Below are 20,895 nucleotides of genomic sequence, written 5' to 3' on the forward strand. Positions count from 1 at the left end.
GCGTGCACCTCCCAGGGGAGGACCTCAGCTGCCTGGAGGTCTCTGGGCAATCCAGGCTGCCTGTCCGCTCCCAGCCCGCTCCTCCGCCCCGCAGCACGCTTGGATTTGTCATAATTTTTCAATTCTTTAACGAAAGAAACGATCGCCACTCATTATCTTCCGTTATTAATGAATTATTTTCATTCACAACTGATGTAACAACAGAACACCCGCTCGAAGGGCCGGGCTCCAGCGCCTGAGCCCAGGGCAGCCTCCCCCGGGGGACACCGAGCAGCCCACCCCGCGGGCCCTGGGCGCCCCCGCCCCGCCAGCCCCAAGGCCCCGCCCCGCAGCCCCGCCCCGGCCCCGCCCCCCGTGACGCGGGCGGCGGCGCGGGTCACGTGTGGCGGAGGCGGAGGCCGGGCCTGCCGCACTCGGAGCCGCCGCCATGCCGCTGCCGCTGCCCGGCCGCCCCCGCCTCGGGCAGGCCCCGCTCCTGGCGCTGCTGCTGCTGCTGGCGCTGGTGGGCCCGGCGCGGCCCATCTCCTTCCAGCTGCCGGGCAAGGCGCGGAAGTGCCTGCGGGAGGAGATCCACCGCGACACGCTGGTCACGGGCGAGTACGAGATCGGCGCCCCGCCGGGCTCCTCCACCGGCCCCTCCGCCAACCTCAAGGTGCGGCCGCGGCGACGCGGGCCGGGGCGGGGGCAGCGGGGGCCGGCCGGGGCGGGCGGCGTGGCCCCGCCTCCCCGGCGTGCGGGGGCAGGGCGGGGGGTGGTGGTGACGTTTTCCACGCGTGACAGCGACCCACGCGCGGGGCTTGCGGCGGCCCGGCCTCTCGCCCGTGGCGCGGGGGGGGCCGGGGCAGCGCTCGCCCGACCACGGGCTCCGCCGGCTGGAGCCACGTACACGGGTTTGCCCCCAGAGCCGCGCTGCAGCGGCCGACCCCGGCCGCCCCGGAACCTGCGTGCCCGGGGCCCTGCGCGGCGGCCGGGCGAGGCCGCCCAGAGGCCACCGGCACCGCACGGGGGAAGCGGTCGGTGACGTGGCTTTCCCAGGGCCCCGTCCCGCGGCCGGCCTGGCACGGCGGGCAGGAGCAGCAGGCTGCGGGGACGGGGCCAGCCGGTGCTCCGCCACCGGGGCTCGGTACGCGACGCGGCCGTGCAGGAGGGCACGCTTGCTGCCTGGCGGCACGCGTGGGATTTAAGGGGGCAGGTGGTTGCCACAGCGAGGAAAATAATCCTAAAGCGTCTTCGCGGAGTACAGGGGAAGGGTCGGCACAATATATGCCGCTAACCGATGTGACAAGCAGCTATTAAAACTAGAACAACTTTGCGTTAATCCTGTCCGCGGTCCGCCTTCCCTGGGCTTTCTTCATTTCCCACCTCACTCACTAAGGTCCGTGGCTACGTCATCAGTTGGTAACAGCTTTCTGTCTGGTTTTTATTTCTGTCTGGGTGCCCAAAGGCTTGGAAAAGTGTGCAGACAGGGAGCGAACGGTCTGCTCGGGAGTCTCTGAGCTCAGTGTTACTGAGTGAGTATTTGAGGTCTGCTGAAATCAGGTTGCCCTTCCAGCGTCGGCCTACAAACGCCTGACGGCCTCGCATTACTGGCAGTCGTCCTTGGTTATGGCTAGAGAAGGCCATTTCTGGAGTCTTGCTTTTTTAAAAATCTTGTTCTCCTGCTCTTACATCATTTGTAAGAGGAAACTTGTCTGTTTATAGGTGGAGGCCTGCAGCTTTAATGCCTTAAAATGTTGCTGTAGTACTTGCCTGGTAAGGAGCATGTGTTTCAGACTGCCACGTTCCCATCTGTCTCTTAACACTTGGTGGTCAGGCCTCCTGGTTCTCTGGTTGGCTGCTCTTAGGTCAACTGACCCCACACCGTCTCTTCCAAAATTCACGGTGATGACAGAGGACTTGTCTAGGGAGGCGGTGAAACGATGAATCCCATGCTTGGGTCTTAGTCTGGCTTTGCTGCTGAAGCTAGTATCCAGGCAGGACTGCTCATGGAAGTTGTTTTTTGGGTTTTGGCGGGTTTTTTCTTCTTTTTATTTTTTTGCAGTTACAATAAAAGTCCTTACTAGTTCAAAAAGCTACAAAGGAGAAATAATAATTCATGCAGTTCTTGCTTTCCTTCTTGTTAATATATGCCGTGGCCTCCCAACATGCTGGGCCTATTGTTGGTGCGCTAACCCCTCTGCTAGGTGTGTCTTTGGGTCGATGGGGGAAAGGTTAGTTCAGACATCATGTCTGCAGGTGGGCTCTCTGTCTGCACTGGATGGTCTGCTTCGGTCCCCTGGATCGGGCCACCACATGGAAGAGGTTGGTAGTTAATTCTGGTGGGGCTCAGTTGAGTTCCTGCTGGTGAGCTGAGCTTTGTGTGTGCGATACCCCAGCACTAACAGTGGCACCCTCTGTTTGGGAGGAATCCGTGGGCTCTGCCAGCTGGCTGCTGAGGGGCAGCGTTGGTGTGGCTGAGGTCTCCTTTGGGCCTGGCCATGTGCTTCTGCCCCATTGTCAAGGCTGGCAGTTTGGGGAACCGTTGGGCTGTTTGTCAAGGGTGAACAATGCCCTGTCTGTAGGGGATTGCGTTACCGTAAATAACGTTAGAATAGAATGAAAAATCCCTTTCAGGTCAACTCCCCCACACTCATTCTGGCTGGGCTATTAGCAGCTTCCCCCACCCCCGCGTCCCAGCTGAATGGGCAGTGCATTTGGCTGATTTGGGCGATGCTATTCAGTTTTGATGAAAGCAGATAGCAGAGCTTACACTGTCCAGAATTCTGTTTGTGAGCAGGCTATTGCTAGAGCTGCAAAGGGCAAAAATGGATCAAACTGCATAATATTTGCTAGCTAAAGATTAGCTCTGGTGGCTACAAAGCCCTAAGGGAACAGTGCTTAAAATAATAGGGACGTTTGAGAGCTTTACTGTGTTCTTGTGCCTTGGGATGGAGAACCCAGTGTGCAGATTATGCGGCACCACGTTGATCAAGCATCTTGGTTAATCAGGACCGCTCCGTAACATGCACCATATGGTGACCAAAACACATGCTTTTACGTTGTGTCTGCGTGGTCCAATGTGGACAGTCATGTCCTCCAGTAGGGCTCACTCACTTGAGCCGAGTGCTCAAGTGTTCAATAGCCTGGTGACTTCCAGACAGGAGGTGGCTTGTGTCTGGTGGCTTGTGGCCGGAGGCTGGCATCACAGCTGCCTGTGCCTGACTACGCAGGTGTGCTTTCATCTGCTCGCCGCTTGACTACAGGTAGAGCTCTGAGCAGGCAGCGCGGGAGGAGAACCATGCTCCTCGCTGTTCTCCAACACTGACAAATGCCATATGGTTCAGGGCAGCTACAGCAAATCCCGTAACAGGCAATTACAGGATAAGCTGTATCTAGAGGAAGCTTGTTCCTGAAGTCTTGCCTGCTATGGTTTATGCCTGAGGCATGAGGATTTATATGCTTTATTTTTCCTGCCTAATGCAGCAGCTCTCGTTATCCATGTGAAGGTCCGCATCTATTCCAAGTCCAGCAGGCTGCTGGCATCAGTGGTATCCCGTGGCAGGGAGTTAATAAGCTTGTTCTAAAAGAATAAAGAGTGTTTCCTTATAAAAAATTTGGGTACATAGCCCTTTTGTATGGCCTTTGTACAAGTAAAAAAAGGCTGTTTTGCTGTTGAAAGGTGGCGTAAAGGAGAATGTCTGACTTGCCTTTTCCATACCACAAATTATTTTGTGTACTTCTGTCTTATGTACCTTTAAAATTATTCCCAAGCTTTTTAGTCTCTTCACCTCTAAGACTTTCAAAAGCCCCTCCTAACTTTAGCACCCATGCTTTTTCAGACCTGCTGAAGGATAGAGTTGAGGGAAACTGGGAAACATTCCAGTGGAACACACGCAGTTGATACTCATGCAGTATTGTGACACCTTCAGGGTTTTTTTTACCTCTCTCCACGGTCAGAGTATTTAAACTGGACCGAGCCTTTAATTGAGCACAATGATTTTCAAGTCTGCGTCATGAAATGTGTGTCTTTGGGTTTTCTGTTTTTGTTTTTACTCTTTGTTGAAGCATTTTTGTAGACCTTCTACAGTTTTTGCCTATTCTTAGTTAATTTCATAGACTTAGTGCAAAGCAGTCATTATTCTGTCTGTGTAGTCTGAATTGTCCTGGAGTGGCTGCTTTTATGGATCTTGGCACCCAAACCTTGTATAACTCGGGGCCACACTGGTGGTTCATTTTGAGAGGAATGGATGTGCCCTTCTCCATTTCATCTTCTGGGGAATGATTTTTTATTTTATTTTTATTTTTTTTGTCCCGTAAGGCTTCTCCATATCTCTGTTGCTATGGGAATTTATGAATTGTGTGTGCAAAATGAAGGCAGTGAATAACGGTTTGGTTCAGCTGGAGTTCCTAAATGTATTCTGTATTTGGAGGTTATAGGAGGAAGAGGAATTAGTGTGGTTTTCGGTTTTGGGGTTTTTTTGGTTGGTTGATTGCTTTTTTCCTTTTTTTTTTTTTTTTGTTTTTTTTGTTTAAGAGTAATTTACCTTAGAGGCACTCTTGATTTTTGCAGCTCCTGGAACAGGGATGAGGAGGGGAGGAATTCATACAGTTGCAAGGAAGGAGGGAAACTGCTGAAAGGAGAAAGTAGCAGATCTAGGGGGGAGGCTAGGAGAACCCTTCCTGTATGGGCAGTGTGAGCCCGTGGTGGTGAAGCACCATGTTTCTTACCCTTGTTGTCTCTTACAGATAACTGACTCTGCTGGGCACATCCTGTATGCCAAGGAGGATGCCACTAAAGGCAAGTTTGCCTTCACCACTGAAGACTATGATATGTTTGAGGCCTGCTTTGAGAGCAAGCTTCCCGTAGGTAAGTGCAGTGAAAGGTCTGTTGGCTGCTTCTATCTAGTTTCTGATCAAGCTCGCATAGATGTGCGGTTTAGGGGTAGTGATACTGAGTGTGGCCCACAAAATGCTGTTTGACTCTTAAAGCTGATTTTCAGGAGGCTGTAGGCTCACTGCAGAATATCTCTGTCGGTGTTGCATTTGAAGTAAAGTAAAATTCTCTGGCTGTCATGTAGAGCGCTTGGGTTTCATCTGAAAGGGGAATTGCGTGTTCCTCCCACGGAGGTCACCACAGTTGCAGTGAGTGGCAGTACTGGGGATCAAACCACTTCTCTTTTGCCCATTTCATGCTTCTCCCCATCTTGCAGTCGAGCCAGGACAGAGCAGGATGCCATCGTCTTCAGGACCCTGTCTTTCTCCCCAGCTGACCATCTCTCCCCATTTGGTGGAACGTGATCTCTCCACAATGCATACTTGGCAGCAATTCTGTGTTAGGTTAGCAACTGTTTTCTGGGGTTGGGGGGAGTGTGTGTATAGAGAACGTGGCCTTTGTTTGCACCCGCAACTGCTCTCTTAAGCGGTCAATAAAGGGAAGGGGAAATGAGCAGAACGTCAGCCTTGCATTTGTGCTGCAGGGATGGTTGCCTGACGATCTCAGCGCTCGTTTCCTGTGAGTGTGACGCATGTGCTGCTTTGAGTGGCTGGGCTCAACTTAAGGAAAAATGTGCTGAAAACAGTGAACACGTGGGCTCCAGTCTCATCTGCGGTGGTGTGAGTGCATGTAAGTTTGTAGGTGCTCACATATTTTCACAGTTGCTTTCGGAGTTCTGCTCCCTGGAGCCAGTTCTTCTTAGGTCTTACCCTATAAGATCTCAGAGCATTTCACGGAGCAGTCACTAGCAGCATTCCTCATACCTGTTGAAAGGCAGCCTCTCTTTTGGTGTTCTGTTCCACGTATAAAATGCAAATAGTTTGCAAGTTGAAGAGAGCTTTCCAGAAAGAGAAGGCTGTCATTTTTGTTGGGATTGGGAGGGATCTGGCGTGTAACACCTCTTCTATAGTGTTTTATAGATAAGGCAGTGACCCCAAATGTTCATGATTTTGCTTTTACTTCACTCCAGAAGTAGGGCTTCCAAATGCTCCTTAACACATCGAGACATGCAGGCACTAATGACTCATCTAGGAGTCACTCGTGCTATTTACTGTCCGACACCTGGGTATTTGGGAAGTCTCCAGACAGTCCTGCAGAACCTTTCATAGCTTCCCTGCGATCACACACTGAAGTGGGAAAGGCTTCTTTCTTTAGTTTGTCTAGACTCTTATTTCAGGGCTTATGACCAGGGGTTTCTTGCCTAGGCTGGGCCCCTTATAGCTCCTTGGGTTGTAGCAAATATTTGTTCTCTGGCTCCCTTGTATTGTTGCAAGTTTGTTTGAAAGCTTTCAGTACTGATGAGGATAAAACATTTCTAAATGCAGCTTCTGCCTGATGACCAGTGGGGCGTTGAGGTGCCAAAATCTAGAGCTGTTCAATTGAGCAGCTGGATCCTCTTCTGCAGGCTTTCTCTTTAGGGGCCTCCAAGCTGGCAGTTTCTTTTTGGACCCAGGTACCCCAGTACTGCCTTGCTAAAGAGAGATGCTGCATGGTGAGTATCTTCAGATTTCCCATGCCTGTGCTGGAAATCAAGGCAGTATTAAAGTAAGGGAGGCAGTGCTGTGAGGCTTGATCATCTGCAGGACTTGGTTAAGGTACTGTGGGAGAAGTAACCACGTCACAGGGAAGCGCATGGTTTCCTCTGTAAGGTCAGCATGGGAATGGGGGAACTGACCAAGTGCTGTTTTATCCCCATGTTTCTCTTTAAAGGTTTTGGGTTTTTCCCCCCACAGTCTCAAGTAAGTGGTCAGGACTTGTGCGGCAGCCAAGGAGGATGTTGGTGGAGGACTGGAAGAGAAAAACTGTTGGCAGAGGAAGCCCAGAGCCGTTGGGACCCGAGGGATCTAAGCAACTGGGATTTCTCAATCCCTAACCACAGAAATGAGGAAGAGGAAGTGAGGAGGAGGTCCTGTTTAGAAGGTCCACCTTATCAGAGTGGAGGAGTTCTTAGGGTGCTTTTTGGAGCTTTGGGGGTTTGCATGACAGGCTTTTTCCCTCCTCTTCCACCGTGGAAGAATCCTGTCTTCCTGAGCAGTACTCTGTTCCCAGACATGCTTACTCTCCCACTGTATGCTAATCTCCGAGACAGACAGCCTGGCCTTGCTACGTGCTCCCCTGTAGGGCCTGCGTGCTAAGCTCTATCTCTTTGCTCCTTCTATAATCTGTCTCTTTGCAAATTTTCTTAAGAGTGTTATGGCTTATTTTTTTTCTGGAATTTCTGTGGGAAAATTTTCTGACGTCCAGTTCAACCATCGTGGTTTTCCACTGACTTTGCAAATTAGGAGCTCCCCTAATCTCCCTGGAAACAGTTCTGTGCTCATGTGAGATGATCTCTTGAAGACCTCCTGTGGGAAGTAGGTATCAGTTTAGTTCAGGATCTCTGGGATTTAACTGTTTTTCTCTTTGCTGCTGATTCAGGCTGCTCTGGTGAGCAGGAGGAGCAGGGAGTTACTGAGGATCTGATGGGCATGAAGGGAGCTGCTTAGTGCCCTGGGCTCAGTAAACTCATAGAAGAGCAGCTTGACTTTTTCCAGGCCAGTCCCTGACAACATTAACCTCTTTCGGAATGTCTGCTTTCCATCCCTTTGCACCCAGCAGCTCTTCTGGTTTCTTACTGCCTCTTGGCAGCTCTCTGTTCCAGCCTGACAAATTAATCCTTCCAGTTCTGTTCTCCTGTTCACTAGCCTTTTCATCTTTCTCATCTCTTCCTGGAAGCTCCAGCTCTCCATCCAAGTTGCTGTAATTTAAACAACTTTAAAAAAAACCTCTTGCTGAACTGTGTGCTTTGAATTTTCTTCTCCAGCTACTGTTGGCTGCCCTACCTGCCAGTCTCCAGGCGTGCTGGTATATGTATGGCACAAGCGGTCAAAACTTGTGGTTGGAGACAGGAGCACTGGGTGGTTGTCTACAGCCTGTCTGTTAAAGAACAGCGTAGGGATTTTAATTTGTTCTTACAGTAACCGGTCTTTCATAAGAAAATAAAAAATGCCATCCTAATCCCGATTTATCTGTTGGGCTCTTACATAACTGGGTTTGAATTTTGAGCTCCTGAAAGTTAAGGAACAGTTTGTAGTTGATAGGGACCACCTTGTCAGTAGGTTATTCTGTGTTCTGCTAGTGGTACAGGTGATTCTGGTCTGGTGTTGAGGAGCTGTTCAGTGGGTAGAGAGAAAATTGGGGATGTTGTATTGAAGACCGGGAGTATCTTCCTAGCTATGACTGGAGTGACCCAGTGTAACCTGTACATTTAATTTGTTTGTGGACTGAGGGAATGTCCATCTGGCAAACTCCTAAAGTAGAGTGTGAGTATTGGACGTGATCCTGGATAAAGACTCTGAAATTCATAGTATAAGTGAATTCGGACTTGGTGTTTTGCTGGCAGCCAGCTGAGGACAACTGTATGGCCAAAGTGCTGGGATTTGGGAATGCGTTATGTACAGACATTTCCTTGGTGGGTGGTATAGTGGGATATGATACTTGGGTCAGATGATGTGCTGCATTCTTTGGGGTATGTTGTATGCCTATCCTATATATATAGATATATAAAAATAAAATTTTCTTACGAATGTTCTCAGATATGACAGTCAGAAGAACCTATTGGCCATAGGTGTCTCTAGCTTGGGGGCTACAGCCTTAAAAGATACCTGCTGTGCTGTTGACTGCAGCCTTATTCTACGCGCTGTTTGTGCAACTTCAGCTGGCAGTTCTCTGAAGTGGTGTTTTCTCAGCTTCAGAAGCCTCTGCCATCTCAGGGTTTGCGTTAGCAGTGTGGATCTCAGCCATCTGAGCTGTTCTTTCCCTGAAAAGATATGCTGGTAAAGGGATTGCCTTCGTTTCTACAAACACTGCAGCATGCAAGGGTCAGTAGTCCCCATATGCCATATTCCTCAATTGGTGCAGTTTACCTTCTGCTCCTTTGGATGGAAAATCATTTACAACCCCAGTAACCTTGACAAGTTGCCGGTGCGCTTCCTGCTAGGAGGACCGTGGGCTTCCCAGTTGAATATCTGTCCCTCTAGTGACTTGTTTTTCACCAGGCTGTCTCATAGCAGCTGGTATTCATCTTCTAATCCTCTGCAGTTTTTACAGTGATTTGCATCCTACACACATTTAGTGCTTTTAGTTACAGCTTGTTCTCATTATCTTTGGGAGGCTCTCCTACAGTCAGGATTTATTGTGAAGTCTCTGTATTTTTAGGCTGGACTGTGCTGCCTCCGCAGTTAGCTGCAGACATGGAGGGAGGGGAGGGATATTGTGAGCTCTTCCTCTGTGGTGGGGAGAGCTGGTGATTTCCTGGCAGGCTGAATGTTTCACACAATGAATCCTTTCATTATGCTTCCAGGAACAGGGAGGATGCCGGACCAGCTCGTGATTCTGGACATGAAGCATGGAGTTGAAGCAAAGAACTACGAGGAGGTATGTCCCCTGGCTGCCTGCACTGCAGGCTCCCCTTTCCCAGCACTCACGTGATGCCATTTGTAGATCTGGGGCTCATGATGGGAAGCTGTTTTCCCAGTGGTGATGAAAGCCTGTCTGCAACCTACAATTCCAGTGAAGCTTTGTGTGTTAGGAGAGAGGAAAAAAAAAAAGACAAACATCAACTGAAATTAATTCTCTACTCTGGGAACTGGAGCCTAATGTGTGAATGTCTTTGCTAGGACAGCATGACCCAGCTTCTGGGCATAGGCATCAGAAGCAACAAGATACGGAGATGTGAAGTTTCCCAAGCCCCAGCAGCGGAGGGCATTTTAGGTTAATATCAGATCCTCCTAAAGGTCAAGTTGCGATGTTACTGTTCTTACCTTCCCGACTGTGAGACGTCCCAGCTCAACAGCCCTGAAATGGCGCCTGTGCGTTTCGAAGAACTGGCAGTGTATCAACATAAAGGTGTTTGGCAGACTAACAGCTGGTGTGAAATGGGTGTTTGGTTTGAAGGCGTGACATTGCAAATAGGCATAAAGCCTAAATGTTTCCATCTTAAGAGGACATAGTTTTCTTAGACCCAAGAGCCAGCTTTGTGGAATAGCAGCTGCTTTGTGGCTGGAACAGTCCTGGCTGGTTTGGATGCTGAATTTTGATGGTTGCTACTATGTTTTTGGCTTACTAGAATTCAGGGTCAGTGAGCCCCCAGCACAGAGCCTGTGCCTGAGAAAATGAGAGTTGTTGGCAGAGAAAGATTCCTGCAAGTGATTGTGTGTCTGCTGTGCACAAAAGCATGGAACATGCCTTAGGGAGGACAGTGGGTAGCAGAGGATGCTGTTTATGGTGCCAGTTAGAAAAAGAAAAATTTCTGAGATGGTAATGCTGGAGTTTTTGTATCTTTTTGAGCTTTGGGCTAGCTGGTCCTGCATGGCTGAAGTCAGTCTAGAGCACATCCTACGTGGGGAGTAAAAAAGCACTTGGGGTCAGGGAAGAGCAGAGCAATCATTGCACCAGCTGTCTGGCAACCCGCTACTAAAGGATTACAAGATGTTGAAATCTTATGGGATGACCCCATAGAGCATAAGTGGGAGAATTATGGTGACTGCATTTACAGAATCTCTTTAAATACAACCCCACAGCATATTCTGAGTTATATTACTGTAGCACCACCTAGAAGTGTTGTGCCTGTGCAGAAAGGTTCTCCTATGACTGTATATCTACATGCTCACTGTTTGTACTGATAAAATTGTCTTGGAATAAAACTAAATATCCATTATGCATGTCAGCTTAGTTAGATCAATGGAAAAGGTCCACAGACAAATGTGAGAAAAGAAGAATTTAGATTTGCAGTCCCACCTGATACCAAATGGAGATCTTGGCAGCACTGGCAAGCGTCCTTGACTTGTGAAGATCTCTCAGAGGGGCAGACTGTGTTGAGCCTTGTTGAGCAGCATGTCTGCAAAGGACTCAGACTGGTTTAATGTTTGCACAGCTGCTACAGATGTTTAGCCACACTGCTTTGCAGTCTGTTTTCTTTTTTTTTTATTCCCTCTCCCCAGGTTGCTGTAGTATTTGTGGGTTTTGACTTGACTGGTTGCTGTAAGGCCTCAGAGGGCAGGCCTGTTGCTCAGGTTTCCTGGAATTGATGCCTTTTTGAGCCTTTTGCTTGTGATGTTCGTGTGCTGTAAGGTGCCAATGACCTGTCTTCTGTCCCGAGTTGTTCTTGTTGAATTGCTGCAAGGAGACTTGATGGGGGGAGTTGAACGAGGGTCACTGATACCCTGCTTGTGCATGGATACATGCAGTTAGAAGAGGGGTAACATCCAAGTCTGGCTTTATAAGCTTTCATAGATCTGGACATTCTTGGAGCAAAGCACCTTGGAGAGTGAGCTGGGTTAGAAAAGCTAACTGCATGGCAATGTTATACCTTAGTTCTCTGGGGTAGGGAGGAATAACTTTCTGTATTTGATAAGTAGAAATGAAGGTAGGGAAGAGTGAAAAGACTTTTCAGAGGGCACCAAGAAGGCTTGGTGATCTGGGTTCCTTTCCAGATCAGCTGTTCCTTGTCAATTCTTGGCTACAGTGTGTCTCTTCCTATGCTAGGAAGAGAGTTAGGCTTTGACAGATTTTTGAGTGGCCCCTGAGGAGTTAGTGGAGTTGTCATGTCAGTTCTGGTGGTTCAGATGTTCATTCTAGGATGATGGTGTTCCATCATCACAAGTGCTTGGTGGGCTTTTTACAAAAATCCCTTGGAGCAGCTGTGCATATTGGCTTCTCTAGGGACGAAAGAGGTTCCAGGATGTGCATTTCAGAGTGCACGCAGCACTACAAGTAGCTATCAGATGATCCTAGCTACACCTATTAAGAGCAGCTGAAGGGATGCAGGATGCAGCAGACAAGCCTTGTTTTTCCCCAGTGGAACCTTTATAGCCTTCTGTGAATGAGGAAAGGTGCCCTCCAGGAACATCGTGGAGCTGGTCAGTGTGGGGCTCTCTTGTCAGTAGAGCTGCCTGAGTCTTTGTGTGTGTTACAGACCTGCTGCTCTAGCTTCCTCAGCAGTCTGGGCCATAGGCATGCTTAAACGGGTGCGAGTTTTTCAGCAAAGCCCTGCTGGCAGGTATGTGTCCAGGCCACTAGAAAGCAGCAGGGGTTTAACCTCCCCTTTCCTATCTCTCCTCACAAATGTTCACCAAATTGACACTGCCGTGCAGGCAAAGCTGTAATATACAGCTCACCTCAGCATAAAAAGCCTCAGATGACTGCTTGATGGCTTGCTACTTGCCAGGATATGTGTGTCATGTGAAGACCCTTCAGTGAAACAGCTGATCAGCTAGCACTGGCCTGGTCCCGAGCATCTCCTCAGGTGGGCTCTGACACCCAGGCAGCTGCCTCTGGAAGTGGTGTTTTGGTGATGCTTGCACCCTGGGCACCCTGTTGCCTGCCTGTCAGCACAGACCACTGAGAGATGCTGTCCTGTGGCTTATGTCTGAGTAATTCTGTGTGGCTGTGAGACCGTTGGTGAGCTGCAGGTGTCCATGTGCTTTCTGTAGTTTCCTGTAGCACATCTTTCTTCTGCTGCATTACTTGGGGACAACGGCATCTAGCCTTCATGGCAGGTGCCTGTCGCTTCTTGGCAATAGCAGCAAATTCTATGCAAGGACCAGAGTTACTCAAACTCCATGCTGTAGCAGTGGCAGGAGTTGCAGCTAGCTTCCTTTGAGCAATGTCCTTGTGTCACAGATTTTACATAATGTGTAGTCAGGTTACAGCCAGGACGGGTGAAGGCACACATGTTTTCACATCCAACTTTAAATAGCTGCTGTTGTGGACCATGCTTTCTAACTGTATTTCCTGTGGACTTTTCTTTTTTGGATAAAACCCTGTGACTTGTAGGACTGTGGGTTGCCTGTGCTGCGCAAAAATGATGTCCTCTAAAACCAGCTTTTATGAGGGAAGTGTATTTTTCTTTTTCCTTCTTCAACTGGCTCGGTGGCAGCCTGTCCCATACGTATTCCAGCAGCGCCACCTGGTGGCTTGAGGCAGATGGAGCACTTCGTAGCGGCGTGGTCCCTACCTAGAGCCTATGCAGCCCTTGAGGTTGTCAGTCGTAAGTGATGAAAAAAGCCCTGAGCTCTCGTGGGTGTAATCAAACCATTGCGCTTTTATTACTACTGGGAATCAGGCTGCTTTCTGGGGCGTGTGGCAACGGTGAGTCTCGGTGCTAATATCCTGTGTGCCTATAGAACAGTATCGTATGCGTATGTAAGTTAGTCACCTATATCTCACTCTGATTTCTATTCACTGGAGGTTTAGTCATGTGGCAGGCTCTTCTACCCACTCCTCAGAAGTCAACTGTAAATAAGCTAACGTTAGGCTGAATAAGGAAGAAATGTGCTTGTAGGCATGCTGTGCTCCTCCGTTGTGTAGGAGGGGTAGTAGGAAAGTGTGTTTCAGAGAACAGGTGGGAGAAGTGATAGTGTTTTATGCAGTGGTAATTTCTGGCTTGTAGAGGTGCTTCCCTGGGGGAAGGATGTCCCAGATTTGTAGTGTGTGAGGAGGAGTGGTTCAAACTGGCAGTAAAAACCCATGTGGGGGAGCTTTTGGTTTTGGCTTAGTGATTGCCTGACTCTTCTGTTTTCTAGATTGCTAAAGTGGAGAAGTTGAAGCCTCTGGAAGTAGAACTGAGGCGCCTGGAAGATCTTTCAGAGTCCATTGTTAATGACTTTGCTTATATGAAGAAACGAGAAGAAGAGATGAGGGACACGAATGGTAAGAGACTGTGTGCTCCTTCAGAGGGATGGAGCTCTAAGACCCCTTACTTACTTCTGCGGGGTGTTACTAGCACAGCATTTGGAGAGCAAGCCCTTGTAGCGGTCTCTGTCCCTTCTGTTCCTAGTAAGGGAAACCTGCTGATACTTCTCTCCTTCTGAAGCAATCACTGAGTCTCGTGTGTCCCACCTCCAGAACTTCTTTCTCCATCCTGAATGTGGGTTACTCTGTACCATTTAATGTTGCCCACTGACCACAGTTTCACCTTGTTCTCTCTCATTATCCTTCTTGTTCCCTCTGTGTTTACTGAGTACTGCTGGTGCTTGGGTGCCCTTGCCTTCGTGCTGTATGATATCTTGCCTTCGAAGGGTGGGGAGAGGAAATCCTGGGAACTTTGCTCTCTTGAGGCACATCCTGTGATGCAGGCTCCTGTGCAATGGTATATTGTCTGTTTCAGAGTCAACAAACACCCGGGTTCTGTACTTCAGCATTTTCTCCATGTGCTGTCTCATCGGACTGGCCACCTGGCAGGTTTTCTACCTGCGTCGCTTCTTCAAGGCCAAGAAACTGATTGAGTAAAGGAGCAAGTCCTCCTCCCCCTCCTCTCAGACCCAGCTGGACACCGCTGGGACCCAGCTGTGGCCCCCTGGAGCCATCTCACAGATGATACCCACTGACTGGAGCTTTTCTGCAGGAACTTGGACCCTAAAGGGGGAGGGGAACCTAAACGTTGGAGGCAACGGGGGACTTGTGAAATCCTGTTGGATGTTGAGGGTGGGGGAGGTTTTGATGGGTTTGGGTATTCTTGGGGCAGTGATTAAATAAAAAAAAAGATGTTTCCACGACAGCTGCAGCAAGTTTTTTGCGCTGTCTGTTCTCCTTTTATAATCTTGGCTTGATGATGTCTCCCATCTGTCTGTGACTGTAGTGTTACTCTGAGCCACTTGACCCTGCTGAGCTCTTTAGGTGCCATGCAGTGGGCACCAGGGCAGAGCGGGACATTCCCTGTTCTGACCAGCCGGGATCTAAGCCCTGTGCAAATGGAGGTGAGTACAAAGCGATAGGATTCATCATTCCAGCAGGGCCTGAGGATAGAGGGAGGTCCAAGGTTTGGTCCCTGTCGTGGACCTCTGTGTTTCTCCCTGTGGGAGCTGGTGTCTGTGCTGACGGGTCAGGGCACTCGAGCATACGGTGGTTCAGCCTGGAGGAAGGGGAGCCTTGGAAGTAGGTCTTGGGAGCGTGTTTGAGCTTGGAAAGGAGAAGCCTTTTGCTCAGATAAGCTGTCCAGCCTTGGTCCTGCCCTTGCTCCACATGTTTGTCTTGGGTTTGCCTCTCTTGTTCTGAAATGGTGCAGCAGCTTTCCTGAAAGCCTTGGTCAGGGACGGCCTTTTGTGTAGCAGACGGGAGGCCTCCATCAGATACAGTCACAGAGCAAATAGGAGCAGGTTGTGCTGCAAAACTTGGGCTTACATTGAGCAGGAGACTTTTCTTATCTAACAGTGTAGTGTTTATCCAGCAGGCAGCTGGCTGGACCTCGTTTTTGAGACCTCAAAGCCAAGTGGGCTGCTGCTCACATGAAATACGAGGGCCTGTACCCTGTGTTGAGCTCTGAGGGTGCAAGGGTGCCTTGCAGGTTGGCAGAGGAGTTGGAAGAATGTGGATGAACTCAGAAAAGCAGTACAGGGTAGGAATAGGCTAATTCTATGTCTGGGGGAGTCTGAACTGTGCCCTTAATGTAATTGTTATTCTCCTTTGTGGTACTAGAGAGAGCAAGTAGCTTCTTGTCGTTTCTCAGCCATCCAGATGGCATGATGTTAAATAAGCCAGGCTGGGAAAAAACAGGCAGGTTAACTTCCTGGACTTACTTGCTGCAGTTTTTAGGCAGTGATTAAAATTCTTTCACCTTCCCTGCATTCCTTCAGTGCAAATGGTTCAGCAGCACAGCATTCTGGTGTCATGTGCCTAGACACTTCTGGCTAGGGAAGGGGTTGTCATGGCCCTGGGCCTGGCCTACCATTCTGAAAACATGGATTTATGATTTCTGACCTGAATCTGATCTGTTGCTGGGAAGGAAATGGTTGTCCGGGGGGAGGCGATGGGAAAGAGGATGAAAAGACGACCTCTCGTCATCTAAATACATTAGTACTTTCCCTCCCCTTTGCCATTGCGAAGTTACTGGAGTTGTTAGTTCCACCGCTAAGTGCTTAGATTGCTTTTAATTTGTTTCTTTTTTGATAAAGCCATATTAAGAATCCACATCCACTCCTCTGCCCTTGCATCAATTTTATCCTTGTATGTTTTTGAAAGCTGTTATAGTGCAGAACAGCAGTGATGCCACAGGACTGAATTACAGAAGTCATTTGAAGGTAGTTTAAGGTCCTACAGTTTGAAGCCTGTAGATCTGTTAAGGTTCTGCTTTTGTTTTTATATAACTTGAAAAGACAGTACAAGAAAGGGGCTTTTCCAGTCTTGTCTGTTTTGATATCCTCTCCCCGTCCTTATCTGAGTACAAAGATATCTGTATCTTAAAAATGGTGGTGAGGCCTTAAGTTCCCCAGGTGACTGTTACAGTGTCATTGTTCTGGTGTTACGTTTTGATCTTCACTGTACTGGTATGGTTACTGGGGAGCAGGTGCGGGGGACTGGTGTGGATTTACCTGTAATGACTGGTTGGGGGATTTTTGTCAACTTTCTCAAATAAAATTTCTTTGGGGAAAACCAACCCACCACAGTTGTCCGTGTGAGTCTTGTCCTCTTACATGCACATTCCTACCAGCTGCCGTTTCCTACAAGCTGATGTGTCGCAGGAAGCAGCAAGTACACAGACACCCACCATCGCCACCCCCCCTGCAAGCCTTTGGGTTGCTGTAGCAACAGTTAATTTCTAAAGAATTTGAGAATTCTGACCTGGGAAAGGTACTGGCTGCAGAGACTTCCCTGTGAGTGGGACCGGCACAGCAAGCAAGGTGTCTCTTAATGCAAGTTACTCTTGGCCTTTCTTCCTTCCACTTCTTAATTATATCCCATTATGTGGAAGAATTTTGAGGCTGACAGTGAGAAGGCTGGCACTCTCGAGATCCAGTTTTTCCACAGTCAGCTCCCACGTAAAATGTAGTTCATTAAGACAAATGGAATTACTTTCAGTTTTGTGCTTTAGAGGAAATTTTACATTGTTGCAAAGATGAATTGGTCCTGTGTGAGTGGCAGATGCTTCCTGAAGAGAGTGGTCAGGTATTTACTGAACTGCTCTCAGATCTCCGCTGAGCCTGTGAGCCTTTTGTCAATGCAGCAGTCAAGTGAGATATGCTGTGTAACAGGACTGGGGGGCACATAAATGCTATGTAACTAGTAAGTAGTATTGGGGAGAGTTTCAAGAAGGGAAATTCCCAGATCTTTGGATAAGGATTAGCCTCTGCAAGTTCCTTCCCGGATGAATATTTGAGCATGTGGAATTGCACAGCTGTTCTCATGCGGTAGGTTGGCTAGGTTGGTGGTGGGTCTGAGCTGTTCTACAGCACTGCGGATGCAGAGCCTGGTGTCTTCGTTCCATTTTACTTGTGGGAAATGGGCTAAAGTTGAGCTGTTGCAGATACTTGGGTCTGAGCCCATCTTTGCGTGTGACAGATGCGTTGCTGGCAAATCTATAATTGCCCGTAGCAAACTGCATCAGACATTTCCAGCCTCTTCCACCCACTTGTCAATGTGACTAACGATTTAATTATCACGCTACTTGACACAGCGCGTGAGCATTCCTAAGTAACGTATATCTTTGCATATTCCCTTCCCCCCCCAGCCCCCTGCTATGCCAATGTAGGCTGCACCCTGTACAAAGTTCCTGCTGCAGCTGCTGTTCACGTGCATGCATGAGGGGATGAGCATTTTACACACTCTGCTCATTTCTTACAAGCTGCTCAGCTATGTGAGAAATAACCCAAGTGTATGTATGTACACCTGTGTTGTTTCCTAACTAGTAGATTTTTCAACTCAAAACTAGTTTGGCAACTGGTTGGTGAGATCGTTAGGGGATTCCTGCCTGTGCATTTCACGGGGTCCTACTGCAGAGGTTTTGAAAAGTAGCGTTGCCTCTCTTCACCCCTGCCAGTACACGTGATGTATTTGTCTGTCTCTCATACCTTTAGTTGTGTCCCTCTGCTGTACTTGTCTTTCAGATGTCTGATGTGGCCTTGCCCTTAGTGAACAAAGTCTCTGGGAAATGAACTTCCCATACATTGAAGGTGGTTTGTTGGGAAGGAGAGAGCACGAACCTGAAATGGATGAATATTTCACAGGAGAAAAACCAGTTGGGTCTGGTGAAGACTCTGGGAGTTCAGGGTTGGTAGTCTTGTCTCCTGCCCCTTCTCCACCTGAAAAATTTGTCAGGTTTGTGCTTGTTCTTTTATTCCTCTCCCAAACCACCACCGGTGGTGGTGTGGTGGCTCTGGCAGGCCTGCCTTTCTCTGAGTAAGGTGGAAGGAGCAGAGGATTTAGAAAAACTGCCTGTTGGCATTTCTTGGATCATTTTGTAAACCTGAAACGGGTGAGCCCAAGCTTTTGTTGCAGCACTAGAATACTTGCATTTGCTCAGCAGTGTTTGTAGGAAGCCTGTTTTGCTTTGCACTGGAAGTCTGCTGCGCTGACAGGAGCTGGGAGTTGCTCTGTTTCAGTTGTAGCTGAAGCGACTTAAACTTTCTGCAAAATGGCGGTAACAGATGTCTGATTGCTCCTTCTATTGCCAGAGGCCCATGTGGTTTATCACCTTAAACTCGGCTTCAGCGCTTTCAGCTTGCTGACACTGCCTGCCAGGGGACCTGTGGTCTCTAGGTGTCCGTCCCAGCGATCTTTGCTGTGAGGATCATTTGTTTAGCTCATGTTTGGAGAAAACTGCTGTGTCCTGAAGGACCCATCGGACTTCTTGTATTTCAGGTTTTGCAGTAAAATGTACATGTTGAATGTACATGTAAAATGTTGAATAACTTCCTTTGGGGGCACATTACTCAAAAAAGGCAACAACAGAACCATGCTCGCATTGCTCTGTCTCATTTCTGCGGTTTCCTGTCACTTAATTTCCTTTCATAGCTGCTATTTCCGAGGTACTTTTTCCCTGAGCTTTTAAATTGATTGCATTACGTGATCTTTGCATAAGCTGCACCAAGCTATGCTGTTGGCATCATGATGAGATGAATTTGTTTTTTCTTCGTTATATGGGGGATGCTGTTCCTACGGCTGCCACGCAGATGAGGCAAGCAGAGGGAAGGGCCTGCTTGTGTTCTCCAGCTATATCCCATCGCTGCTCTGGTCTTATTTGCTGCAGAGCTTTACCCACTAGGGTTTGCTCACCCATACTAGCTGCTCAGTCTTGTATTTCCCCCTGAATCTGTTTGGATAATCTTCCCCCAGGTATAAGGTATTTGCTATACATATGTAACCGGAATCTGATGGTATTGTCATCTTAATTATAATGAACCATGTAGATGCCTTGTCATTTCTTCCTTCTCAGTGTGACCTGCTGTTTCCTTGTCTTAGTAACATAATCAATGTACTGTCTTGACTCTGAAAACTATGAATCAGATCTTTGAACTAAGGCAGATACCTGCTATAATTTGGTTTAAATGACAGTGTTCCTACCCTTACAAAATTCATCCTTCAGTAGTGATTTTGCAAGAGGCAGAATGGCACATTGCCTCTAGGTGGTGAGATTTCTTCAAATGCTAGAGTAAAAAATTCAGTCTGAGGTTGGGTGCACATTCTTCAGTCATACTCCAATAAACCTGAGCGGGCAGTGGCTGCTACTTCCCTTAGGGGCATCTTGCTGTGAGAATTACTGCCCTGCTTTTTAAAGCATACTAAAGGCAATGCTCTGGGGCGGCTAAACCTGATTGTAGCTACTACTGTGATCGTTTTATGGAAGAATTTGTATGATACCATAGATAATAATGGGCAAGAGAACTCTACTTTTCAAATCGGAAGAATAAAGATTGACTTTTTCAATTAGTCTTCTGGCTTTCTACAACTGTTTCAGATTCCTTAATCCCACTTCCATGATATTTTGCCATCTAGTTTTTTTTTTTTAAATTCTTATTATTATTATTTGCCAGGTGACATTTTGCCAGGTACTGCCCTTGTAGTGGAGGGAGTGAATGATCCTTAGCAGAATCTGTCTGAACTTTTTCATGCCTTCCTGCAAGCTCCTTAATTCTAAAACCAACATGCTGTCTTTGCTGCTTGGAAGGACAACGTCTTTGTATGGAACTAGTTACGATGCACACAGCAAATAAACTTTGATGGGTAAGTTACTCACTTTTAAAATAGGTGTGTATAACGACAAACAGCTGTTTAACCCTCGCTGCATTGCAAGGAACCCCACTTGTTTCATGCTCTGAGCAATACAGCATATTCCGGAGGTAGAGGCACAAAAGCTAACCAGGCTTTGTCATACCTCACTTCAGATGCCGAAGCACAAATCCCTGACGTCTCCTGTAAGCACTGGATCACCTGTCCTGAAGAGAACATTCCCTATCGTTCAACTCTGGCTTCCCCATCCGTGGTTGTGACTGCTGAACTTTGAAAACACAATATTCAAATGATGATGGCATGCATCATCTGTGAAGAAAATAAATCACTTACCTAAGATTCAGGTTGCTAATACTTCTTTATGATGGAAAAGTTGCTGTAGCTCCGGATCTAAGATATTATTTATGAAGCTTTGAGTTTATTTCATCTTGGCTGGAAAGAAAAAGCCATGGAAGAGCGAGGGGCACAGCAGGGGATGCTGCGATGTTTAATTAACGGTGTGAAACGTGAATCCACCCTCATCTTTTTTGAGCTGGGGACACAGTGGTGGTGTTTATGGGTCTGTTCTCCCTTCCAGCATTTATTTTTCAATAAAGCGCATTATGCATAACACAGGTAAGCAAGAAGGAAAGTCAGTATCCGCGCCATAAGAAACAGCAATGCCTTTTTTTTTTTTGGTACAAATCATTTACTTCCGCTTTTTAGTACCAAAATAACCATTTGAAAGCTTTTTAGGAAAATAACCTTGAACTTCGACTGCTTGGGGAGTAAAATCCTTCCCCTGCGAGCGCTGAGGCACCTGAGGTGGCGGCGGGCGGCCCGCGCGCGTTACATGGCTTCAAGCGCCGGTTTCAGCCGTTCGGGGGCCGGGGCCGGGCTCGGGGGGGCGGCCGGGGCCGAGGCTCCGGGGGCGGGCGGCCGGGGCTCGGGGGGGCGGGCCG

At 48.3% G+C, this 20,895-nt stretch overlaps 1 protein-coding gene and 1 long non-coding RNA gene across 2 annotated transcripts; both read left to right on the top strand.

Moving 5' to 3' along the window:
• Positions 1 to 371: 371 nt before the first annotated feature.
• On the top strand, positions 372 to 16,385 carry TMED10 (transmembrane p24 trafficking protein 10). Its single transcript, XM_056346346.1, has 5 exons — positions 372 to 652; positions 4,726 to 4,846; positions 9,315 to 9,388; positions 13,537 to 13,663; positions 14,121 to 16,385. Exons 1-5 carry the CDS (start codon positions 428 to 430, stop codon positions 14,240 to 14,242), a joined length of 669 nt encoding a protein of 222 aa, XP_056202321.1. The 5' UTR covers positions 372 to 427; the 3' UTR covers positions 14,243 to 16,385.
• A 1,457-nt stretch (positions 16,386 to 17,842) lies between these two features.
• Positions 17,843 to 20,291, top strand: LOC130152886 (uncharacterized). Its single transcript, XR_008823128.1, has 2 exons — positions 17,843 to 18,043; positions 20,110 to 20,291. It is a non-coding gene; the product is annotated as an uncharacterized LOC130152886 (long non-coding RNA).
• The last annotated feature ends 604 nt before the right edge of the window (positions 20,292 to 20,895 follow it).

Source organism: Falco biarmicus, chromosome 7 (assembly GCF_023638135.1).
Source record: "Falco biarmicus isolate bFalBia1 chromosome 7, bFalBia1.pri, whole genome shotgun sequence".
Classification (NCBI taxonomy): Eukaryota; Metazoa; Chordata; class Aves; order Falconiformes; family Falconidae; genus Falco; species Falco biarmicus.

What these genes read in the sequence shown, in the direction of transcription:
- TMED10 (XM_056346346.1), top strand. Translation starts at nt 428, where the DNA reads ATGCCGCTGCCGCTGCCCGGCCGCCCCCGCCTCGGGCAGGCCCCGCTC. An exon ending in GCCCCTCCGCCAACCTCAAG is followed by an intron (nt 653 to 4,725) that starts GTGCGGCCGCGG and finishes TGTCTCTTACAG; the next exon opens with ATAACTGACTCTGCTGGGCA. An exon ending in TGAGAGCAAGCTTCCCGTAG is followed by an intron (nt 4,847 to 9,314) that starts GTAAGTGCAGTG and finishes TTATGCTTCCAG; the next exon opens with GAACAGGGAGGATGCCGGAC.